Genomic DNA, 11,500 nt, shown 5'->3' on the forward strand with positions numbered 1-11,500 from the left:
ATATCCCATTTTGGGGTGTGTATTCAGATCTTCCTGAACTAAAAATATATCCCCAAAATACCTGGGTATATCTGGGTATATTTCAGCATCCTGGAAGTATCTGGCATTTTTTAGGAAAACTGGGGGGGGGGGGGGGTCCCAGATATTTTCAGAAACCTGGAAGATTGGGGAAACAGCTGAGAGGCTGGGAGACTGCTTCCCACCTATCAGCTGTTCCCCTCCTCACATCTTCTGCAGTCCATTCAAACCATGCTGGTTTAAAGGAACTGCAGAAAATAACAGGAAAACAGTGAGAGGCAGGAAATGTCCTTCCACTGTGTTTTGTTGCTTTGACACTCTTGGGTTGTATTTTTCCCATCTCAAGCCGACTGGACCTGAAAAAATTTGGGATTTCCAAAAAATCCCAGATCCAAACTATTTGTTAGTATTGGAATCTGGGGTTATTTTGTAAATCTTGAATTTTTTTGGAGTCCAATAAACTCGAACCGGGGGGGGGGGGGGGGTCACACTCTTAATACCCAGCTGCCCCTCCAATAGGCATACTTGAGAAAACTCCAAAGCACTAGTGCATAAAATACTGTTACAATTTGCACTGTATTGTGCAAATAGAGTCTAAAAATGCCAGTCTAAAAATGCCAGTTGTGATTTCAATGGTTTCAGACTAGAGTAACTCTGCATAGGATGGCACAGTAACAGTGCCATCTTAGGCAAAGTTACTGCTTAATAAGCTCACTGACATCACTGGACTCGGAAAGGTGTAACTCTGCTTACCTGTAATTCTGAATCACCTAACCATATTGTATGTTACTTGGTGTCTCAAAAAGTTAAGGTAACTTATTTAAATTTTAAAAAGCAGTTGCAATTTTTGCCAAGGAAACTCACATTTTCGAAGAAGTTCCAGGTGACTCCAAAGGATTTCTCCCCGTGGGACTCTCTGGAAGAAGTCTTCTTGATTTAGACTGCACAACTCTCTCCCAGGAATGCTAAGAGTATTGAGGTCTATATCTGTCATGCTAAACTCCTTCATCACCCATACTACCCAGTGCAGGACCTGGTCAGTTGACCACTGTACGGGATCTAAGAGCAAGGAGAGAAATATTCTAATTATTCTTTCAGTATTGTGATAAGCTATGCTATGCTATTTTCATTATGTATTCATGAAAGCAGTTCTCAAAATAAAAAGAGCCATAATAAAAACCCCAACAGATATATGTAGTCAAATCAATTATAAATAACTAAAATTAATTCTGGAATGTGTGTTTTTGTATATGTGCGTGTTGGGGGGCTGGGTGATCATAGAAAAGAATGAAGCGCTTCTCCTCTCCTGGTTCCAATCAAATCTGCAGCACCTTCTAGCTGCATTTCAGCTGGGAAATGTACATATCATTTTTGTTTGTTCAGTCTTAAATTATCCTACATTATTGTATGGAAGCCACATAAAAAATAAAAGGGAGAATAAAAGTTTAATTCTGGATTTTTATACAACCATGTTTCCAAATAAACAGTTATTGCCTACAACTATCTGAAAAATACAGTCAAGGATACTTTTATGCAGTCTTCATTCTTCCGGCTCCAAAGGGAATAACTGCTTCCTTAATTAACACATGATGTTGCCTTATACTGAGGCAAACATTGATCTATGTAACACATATTCTGACTAACAAAATCTCTCCAAGACCCTGGGAAGATGTCTGAGATTATTTAAAGGGAAGCGATTGCATTTAACCCAAGAGCTTTTCCATGCAAAACATATTCCCTACTACTGAAGCCTCCTCTCAAGTTATTTCACAGTAAAATAAAACACTCTTAGGACATTTGCTGATTTATAACTGGATAAATGGGAAATTTAAAATCCATATGGCATTAATGCACCTTAAGTAAGCTGGAACCTTGAAGAGGCATATAGACCAGGGGTGGCCAACAATAGCTCTCCAGATGTTTTTTGCCTACAACTTCCATCAGCCCCAGCCAGCATGGCCAATGGCTGGGGCTGATGGGAGTTGTAGGCAAAAAACATCTGGAGAGCCACTGTTGGCCACTCCTGATACAGAGTATCTTGAGAATGGCTTCACCGATATGCTAACAGCCTCTTGGGTCCTACTTGATTACATATTTAACAGCTCTGCTGTTCTTCAAAAGTGATGATTTATATTTGGGATAGAGATCAGCTTTTTATTGTGGAGATGACAACCAGAGTTACTTCATTTATTTATGTACATATAGTCTTAACATTTTGAGAAACTGTGAAAAAAAATCAGGATTAGATTATGGTAGTAATAAGCAGGGCTTTTTTTTAGCAGGAACACAAAGGAATGCAGTTCTGACTGGCTTGGTGTCAGGGGCTGCGACCTAATATATGCAAATGAGTTCCTGCTGAGCTTTTTTGTAAAAAAAAGATCAGGGGGTGTGGCCCAATATGCAAACGAGTTCATACTGCGTTTTTTCCTACAAAAAAGCCCTGGTAATAAGTATTAAATGGGAGCATTAAAATATGAAACCATAAAGGTTGAAAAAAATGATTTTACCTCTAATTTGTCAAGGACAACTTTGGACTTTTAATTGTTTTAATTGGACTTAGATTTAAATTAAAAATCTAAAGAAATCAGTCATGTAAACAGGAATAAGAACAAATCAACTCATGAGCCAAAATTCAGCACAAACTTGGGCCAGTTCAGAGCCCCTGAACAGATATTGAGAAGAGGCACCTTCCCCGAACATTCACCAGACATTTGTCTGGTTCAGCTGTTCAGTCATTCAAACCTCACAGCAGAGCAGTGCAGGATCTGCAGTTGAGCTTTTAGGCTGAAACAGCTGTCAGCCATTTAACACTTTCCAGGTGATCCCCTCCCTTTCTCCTAGCCATGGTTGGGAGAAAGGGGGACCCGAACTTGTTGGACCAGCCCAGGGGCCGCCTCAAACCCTGAACTGAACCAGGTTTATAAGTTTGTGCCCACCCCTACTTGTTAGAAAATTATTAGTTAGAAAAATTATTAGTGACAAATAGTATTTAACCTATTAGTGAACTATTCTTTAATCAGTTTCACTGATTCTTTCACTGATTCTTTAATCAGTTTCACTATATCTTCCAGAATCATAAACATATCTAAAATGTTAAATGTCAAACCTTTAACAATGCAGTGAATTTCACAAAAGTGAATTTAGAAAGCATCATAAAATGAAAACAAACCTTCTGAAGACATTGATCAGTTCTATCTCGATCTCCCTAAAAAATTAATGTTTCTTTCTGTCGTGTTGTGATTGCAACAAATTACAAGTCCTACATGTCTAAGCAGAACTTTTTTGCAAATTTAAAAATAAACATGCATTCAAACTCGTGTATTTTATCAGAGCAGATAATCACCATAAGGAATTCCTAAGCGTTCCTGTTCTTTCCGGTAGCCTTCTAATGCTGCAGCCCATCGAGTTACTTGTTCAGATGTTTCATCAGATATGGTGGTGATGTGCTTTGTTCCATCCAGCGTTATCACCTGAGTTTCTTCAACAAGGTGTGCTTCAGTTTCAGTATGATGAGCGTCTGGGTCAATAACTACCTCAACCGTTTCTACTGGCTTTACAATTTCAAGGATGTTTAACTTGGGTTCTATTCCTGCAGAAAGGGAAGGTGGTAAACTAAACAACTCACAAAAACAGGAGGTTATAGAAAATGAAAACATTCCAGAACAGTTCTATTTGTATTCAATACCTGTTCTTACACCATTCTTCTAAAAAGTTTCTAACAAAGTCCTGAGACATGGGCCTCTCCAACCTTTACAACAATAACATAATTTTCTTCTTCAGTTACAGTAAATCTTGTATTTACCAAAACAATTTACAATTTTAAACCTTTGATTCCAGGATAAGAAACTGTCAGTTTCGCATTAAAGTCCTCCTTCAGCTACTATGGTGGTAGAATTTTTTTTTTAAATAACACTTTAAGTAAAACTGCACCACTTCATATTTCACCAACAAGGAATGACAGGATTAGTTGTGTTCCACTCTGGTTCATGCCCCATATTTACTTTTTTTTAAACACTAGAACATGAATGGAATATGCTTGTGCCCCAGTAAAATGGGAAAATGAAAACATGATACTCCACAACAACGGAATGTTTTCTGTTACCATAATATGCCATTTTCATAATTTTTTACTTTAAATGTTTTGAGGACCAATTATAACTCAAGTGAAAAACTTTGGTCAGCAACTCATGGTTTAATTTAACTATATATATTCTTTACACAGTAATTTAAACTTTTAGCTATAAAGAGTCAATGGAGTTTCCCACACTTACTTGCAAGTTCTTGCTGGAAAAGGGTATTGTATTCTCTAAGATTATTTCAAATCCCTCCGTTAGTCATAACAGATGCCTACAGAACGTGTGAATCTGTCTGAACAATGAACCAATTCTTGAACTGAGCTGACCTTGCAAGGAATCTGCTATGGATCATTATCTTCCCTCTTGTATGGAACCCGGTAGGGTAGGCTCTATCTCTCCACAACCCCTCAGGCTGGCTAGGTGCCTCTCCTTGCGCAGGGCTAGGTTGGTTCAGACACAGTCATTGGCTGAAGCAGAGGGGGCAGGCCATTGCTCCACCAGGAGATATCCAAGTGCTCTCAATGGCCAATCTGCCTGTGTGTGGTAAGTCAGACTTAATGTTGGGGGAGTCCTATTCTGCCTAATAGCCACTGACCAGAGGGTTTCTGCAAGGTTCCATCTTATCCCCCACACTATTTATTTATCTATATGAAGTCAATGAAAGAGATCAGAAGATATCGACTGCAGTGTCATCAACATGACAGAGATACCCAGCTCTGTCTTTTCCACCTAATTCTGAAGGTGCTATTGAAGTTCTGAGCCTGTGCTTGGAATCAGTAAAGGGCTAGATGAGGGTGAACAAGCTGAAACTTAATCTTAACAAAACAGGGGTTCTCTGGATTAGTAGAAAGGCAGAGATGGGACTTGAGATCTCTCCTGGCTTGGATGGGGTTATACTTTCCTTGAGAAGCCAAATTCACAGCTTGGGAGTGCTGTATGGGAATGTATTTGCTTTGGAAAACCAGGCAGCGGTGGTGGCCTAGAGTTCTTTTGCCCAGCTTCAGGTGGTGCATCAGCTGTATCCACTCCCAAGTCAGTCAGATTTAGCCACAGTGGTCCATGCCTTAGTTACATCTAGACTGGACTACTGCAATACACACTACTTGGGGTTACCCTTGTTCAGAAGCTACAGCTAGTGCAGAACTCTGTGGCGAAACTGCTGGTTGGGGCTAACTATTGGGAGTATGTGACCCCAATACTATGGCAATTACACTCATTGCTGATTTGCTCCTGAGCCCAGTTCAAGCTGTTGGCTCTGTCCTTTAAAGCTCTACCTGTCTCAGGACCAGGGTATTTGAAGGATTATCTTCTCCCAGAGATTCCTGTCCAAGAATTAAGATCACAGGGAGAGGGCCTTTTGACTATCCTACCAACGAAAGAAGTTCCTCCAATGGGCACACAAGAGATGGCCTTTTCAGTGGTAGCCCCAAAATTATGCATCAATGTTCCCCAAGAGGTACACTTAGTCCCCTAACTTTTGGTTTTCAGGAGGCAGATGAAGAGAGTTTTATCTAGGACTGCATTTGACTTATTTAGTTTTTATTTATTAGCAGTCCTAACAGATTTTAAACTGTCACCTTTTGTGTGTTTTATAACCATTGTAAGTCTACTTGAGTGTTTTTTTAACCTGTTGAATTAAATTAGCTGCAAGCTAGCAAATTGTAAACTGCCTTTCTTGCTGTTTTCAGGTCTGTGTTGCTGTTTTGCTTTTTTTGGATTTTAAAGGCTTTTGTTTTACATGTTTAACTTTTGTTTGATACTCATTTAGAAAGGCAATACTAAACTAGTAAAAATTAAACAATACTGTATCCATTTTACAAGCTTTTCATGAGATAATGGAATCTCTCCATTAAAAATTGATAGCTCCGCATTCTTTCTATAACTGGATTTGGAAAGCTATTTCTTTTTATAACAGCTAATAAAAAGATGACCTGGATGGCCTAGGCTAGCCCAATCTTGTCAGATCTCAGAAGCTAAACAGGGTCAGCCCTGCTAAGTATGTGGATTGGAGATCGCCAAGAAAGTCCAGAGGCAGGCACTGGCAAACCACCTCTGGATGCCTCTGTGATGGTAATGGAAGGGTTAACAGCAAAACTAAGGATGCATAGAGCCTGAGACAGATGATCTGAGGGTGGGGGCCAGAGTGCTCGGAACTCTCAGAAGGAGTGATTGACAGTTAACGGCTGAGAGCAGTCAGTGACTAACAGTCTGAGGGAGACTGCTGAAGAGAGCAGTTGGATTTTTCAGAGGGAGCTGAGACAGTTGAGGAGAGACTTCGAATGAAGTAAAGCTCACTGCTAGCTCTGTAGAGACAGCCAAGGGGCTGAGTGTGACACAAGGAGAGTCACAGCGAAAGACCTGAGAGGTCACAGAAACATATACATTTCTCTTAAAAACTAAAGAGGTGGATGAGGGAAAAGATGTGGGTCTAGAAGAGTCTGAAGGGCTGGGAGTAGAGACACCAGTCGACTCAAGAGAGACCAGGCACATTACGCCCAAGAGGCCAACCTGGAATAGTGTTGGAGAGTGAAGAATATATGAACTGTGTACCCTGTGAGAGACCTAAGTGAAATCTGTAATATAAAGCCTGAACTATTTAGTAACTGTTATCGATCTGAGATACAATATAGCCAATATAAATATCTCCCATTCCCCAGTTGAAGACTGTGTGTGTGAATAAAATTTTGTGGTTTACTTTTAAGTTCCCTGGTGTCTGTATATTGGAAATAACCATCAAAGCTGCTGTGGTCCCCTACATATTGAGTGCTACATCCATCTGAAAACAAAACAAAGACCCCGAAGAGACTAGTATCGAGAAATCCATATTATACCCACCCCTGGTGTTCAGTAATCGTGAGGTAAAATTCGAAAGGAAGAAACGAGGCTGGAAGAGGGGCTGGGGTCGCCATAAGCCGCTCATAGAAGCGAACAAGACAGACAGCAGGGCGAGCTGTTATAGCCTCTTACCCTGGAAACCCTATGGAGTCACCGTAAGTCAGCTGTGACTTGGCAGCACCTACCTATTGCTTTACAACATATGCACCAAAAAGGTGGCATTAAAAAAAGTAAATAATGAAACTAACTAACTTTTAAGATTTTTAAAATAAATAAATAATGAAGCAAGCACAAGAAACTATATAAGCTGCCTCTCCAGAGATTTGCTCCAGGGGACTCACATATTTAAAAATATTGTATTCGTTATGGATGACTATGTCCCTTAAAATGTTGGGATGGTTCCTAGATCCAAAGAAAATCTGTCAAGGCCTGCCTGGCCAACAGATACAAGAATGAATCCAAAGTTGCCTTTCCCAGTCTTCCTCCTCCTCCCTCTGTTCCCAAGGGTCCCTTGAATCCCAAGAGCAGAACTTCAGGAGCCTACTGGGTTGCATGAGTGAGGAGGTGATAAAGTCCTGTTTTACCAGCTTCACTTTGCTGGAACTAGTTTTGAGCCAACACAAGAAATTCACCATATTACCTTGCCTAGATATTACTTGGACACTAAGTTGTACTGTTCCATCAGTCTTGACACCTTGATCAAAGAGACTGCGATCTGGATCCAGCTTAGAGGGGGGAAAGGAAATATTTTAAAGAAGTTATAAAATCAGTTGCAATACTGACCACTATGAGTGTCAAATTAAATCAAAAACCTTTATCAGGCATCTGTTACAAATTGCATAAGCAGATCACACAGCATCACGAAATAACACAAGTAAACCATGTTTTAAAAAACAAGGGAAAAGGGAGTTAATGATCATCAGTTCCTGGAGACTCATGACAGCCAGGAGATACCTAGCTTCTTGATCAGTGATATGGCAGTTACAGCCAGATAGAGAATATTAAACTAAGTGTTTGTCAGAATGGCTTCTGAACATATGTGAAAGACAGCTAATTAAAGAGTATCTCAACTCAGCATAAAAATTACAATAAAGCAAAACATGAGATGAAAATAATCATTATGAGTAAATAAAAAATGCTAAAGGAAAATTGTGTTTAATATAATTAATGAGCTTTACAAACAAGGATTTCTGAGATACAGACATTCCAATGTTCAGTCAAAATGTTTTTATATAGTTAATTTTAATATGTTTGTAAATTGTTAATGTTTGTAAACTGTTGTTAGTCGCCCTGAGCCTGTTGGGGGAGGGCGGGATAGAAATCTGATAAATAAATAAATAGCCTCACAAAGCATTCATAATTCTACAGGTGACCATGGGATGCAATTTAGTGATCTGTCACCAAAAACAGCACAGGTATCCTGTGTTTCCTTCCACACTCCTCCATATGAAGCCAGCTGAGTGACCTTGTGTCAGTCCCACCAGGGGACTTTACCCATTCTTTCTTCCATCAATGGAGCTGTGCTTGTCGGAAGACAGGAAAAATAGCTCCTCATAATAGCCCCTCTAGAAGAAAGAGGGGGATTTTGCTCCTCACTAGGTCATTCATCTGCTATTGCCATTCGGCATCTAAAATCACCTTTTAATCTCCACCACCTCATCTTACATTTTATGGCAAGCATGGCTCGGTCCAACAAAGTGACCTTCATGTCAGATCTGGCCCTTGTAACAAATTAGTTTGATATCTCTGCTTTAATGGAAAATGAAGAATACAACCTGAATGTTAAATGGAAGCTTAGGTTTTTGTTTTACCTGTATATCCTGGAGGCAAATTTCATGTGCTTCCAAGGAACACTGAAGTCTTGGTTCCAGCAGTTTCTTAAGATTTCCAACTGGTTCATTGATATCAATAGCCTGACTCACAAATTCTGCAGTGGTGTATGTCTGCTCAACAATGCTGAAAGAGCCAGAAAGAATCTTGTACTGGATTTTAATGAAAACTACTATTAAAAATCCGTAGTATTAACATTTCTGTAGTAATGGTTAATGTCCTTATGGCAGGCTACAACATCATTTGAACAGTTTTAAAACAAAACTGCAGCTAAAAACACATCCAAATCCAGCTTTGAACTCCACCTGTCCAACCTTCTATCCCATCTGTGCCTTAGTTTGTTCTGCCTTTGCTGTGGTTATGAATCATAACTGATCCAGTTTTCAGGGAGAGAAACATAAACATCTCATTTTCATAAGTTTTTGAAAATTGGTATATTAAACTAACTGCATCAAATTTCAGCGTGTATTTCAGTATTTCTACCAGTATAAAATCTTTGGGAGTGACTTGAACTTTCAGAGAGAAAAACATAAAAGTACAATGTACAGAAAAGTATGCCCTTAAGGAGTAAGACAGAAGAAGCCCTTGGTGTCAGCAATATGCAATCTGTTATTATGTGGAGCCTCATATGAAAGTATTCCACACAATATGCCAAATAAAGCCGTTTGACTTATCTTTCCTGAATTTGAAATGCAACTATGCAATGTGGAACGCAAATGACATCAGAGGCAGCTAGCACCTGGCTCCTTTGTCCTTGGCTTGAATTAACATTAGAGGTCTGGGACGAAAAACTAAAACATAAACTTAGCGATGTGGATTAATACTGTATGAGGAACGGCAGGGAAAGGGAAGATATTATATATTTATTTTATTAGAAACAACTTTGAGCAATGAGAAAAGCCTATATACAAAGGGGGAAATGCATATGTTTACCTTTCTTCAGTACACTCCTGTTTCTCAGTTCCATCAATTTCAATTTCTATCAGTTCTTCTGCTTCTCTCTTAGTCATGGCTGCAATATTTCAAGAGGCAGCCTGCAAAAGTAAAAGAAAATTCTAAATTAATAACCAGGTATTTATTATTTATTTCAAAAACCTACATCTTGTTTTTCTGCCCAATTAAGGCTTCCAAGGCAGCAAATAATTAAAAAGAACCAACAACTAAAAACAATACACATGCACAATTGTATCTATCAACATAGACATATCAGCAATTAAAAACAAATGTAATGCCTGGTAGCAAAGATATAAACTTTATAAAGGACATAGACAAACACAAACATATTATTTTTAACTTAAAATATAAACATGTTTTAAACTCTTGCAATATTTTGTTTAAAATGGAAAGGTGGGGAAATAGTGAGATTTGGCAATGCAATTTTTGAAATAAATCATTAAGAATAAGTACAAGGATCACAGCATAAATTAAAAATTGAAATGCTCTGAGCCTGGGGAAACATGAAATGGCTGGGCATTGCAGGTTTCTAACCTCCCCCCCCAGGTCTACTCAGATTGGCAATGGCTCTGCAATATACTATCCCTCTTTGGCTGTGGGTTCCCAGGTTAGAGTATCACTAGGCACCAGTTCTCAGGTCCATTCAGTAGAGGCAAGCAGGCTCAAAGCATCATCCCTTTATGTGCAACGACACAATTCCAGGAAGCATGAGCTTCAGCTGGCTATAGGAATGCTGAAAAGTGAAACTGATCTCCACCCCATTGGAACACCATGCAGCACAAAATTGCAAGGAAAAAGTAGAATGGATTTTCCATTAAGGTCTCTCGGCCCTATCTATCTGGGCACAGAGACCTTAATGGAAAATCCACTCCACGTTTTCTTTGCAGCTTTGCTTCCTGCTGTAGCCAGCAAAGACAAAGCAGAAAGAGAAGGGAACTTCAGCTGTCTTGGTGCTTCAAACGGGAAGGACTTCTGAGGAATAGGAGGGGGGAGAAAAGAATCCCATGGGCTCATTAAAGTTCTGGGTGGGCTGGTTGTGGCCCACAGGCCAGACATTTGACACTCCAGAACTAGTTTTGGATAGTCTTCAACAGCAGTCTGATGTAGAACACACTACAATTACTTAATCTAGATGTTACCAGAGCAAATACCAAAGTGGCAAGATCTTTTCAACCCAAGAATGGCCATAGCGGGTTCACCAGATGAAGTTGACAGAGGGCTGCCCTGGCCATCACTGTCATCTGTTTATTCATCAGGAAGCTGAAGTCTAGCAGCACCCCCTGAACACAACCTGCTGTTTTAGAGGGAGTGCAACCCCATTCAGAACAGGACACACGATAAATCCTAGTACAATCCTTTGGAAAACCAGTAACATCTCTGCTGTGTCAGGATTAAGCTTCAATTTATTGGCCCTCATCTATCCCAAAGCTGCCTTCTAGCACTGGTTCATGATTTCCACAGGCTCTTTGAGATCTGCCAGAAGTGCAAGGCAGTGCTGAATGTCATCTGTCAGTTGCTGACAACCTTTGCCAAACCTCTGGATAATTTCGCCCAGTGATCTCATATAAAGCACACGGGATGAGATGTAACCTCATGGATCCCACAGGCCAGAAGCCAAAGGGTTGAGAGTAGCAGCCCCAAGTTTTTGAAATGGTCCAGAAAGGTACATAAATCAACAATATCAACAGCCTTAAGAGGCCCAGGAGAATCAACAGGGTCAGTCTCTCTATATTAATACATAGATTTCCCTCTAAAGAACAACCACTTATCTCGAGAGACTCCAAGTA

The 11,500-nt window shown here is 39.8% G+C and overlaps 1 protein-coding gene across 1 annotated transcript in view; it reads right to left on the bottom strand.

Moving 5' to 3' along the window:
• The window catches only part of GABPA (GA binding protein transcription factor subunit alpha), a 29,278-nt gene that overhangs the window by 15,417 nt on the left and 2,361 nt on the right, over nt 1-11,500 (bottom strand). The window contains exons 2-6 of the mRNA XM_060234380.1: nt 9,693-9,793; nt 8,741-8,885; nt 7,570-7,654; nt 3,362-3,607; nt 883-1,077 (exon numbers count right to left, since the gene is read on the bottom strand). Of these exons, the coding sequence (XP_060090363.1) occupies nt 883-1,077; nt 3,362-3,607; nt 7,570-7,654; nt 8,741-8,885; nt 9,693-9,769 (748 nt within the window). The 5' untranslated portion in view covers nt 9,770-9,793. The remainder of the gene's footprint in view (nt 1-882; nt 1,078-3,361; nt 3,608-7,569; nt 7,655-8,740; nt 8,886-9,692; nt 9,794-11,500) is intronic.

Source organism: Heteronotia binoei, chromosome 3 (genome assembly GCF_032191835.1).
Source record: "Heteronotia binoei isolate CCM8104 ecotype False Entrance Well chromosome 3, APGP_CSIRO_Hbin_v1, whole genome shotgun sequence".
Lineage (NCBI taxonomy): Eukaryota > Metazoa > Chordata > Lepidosauria > Squamata > Gekkonidae > Heteronotia > Heteronotia binoei.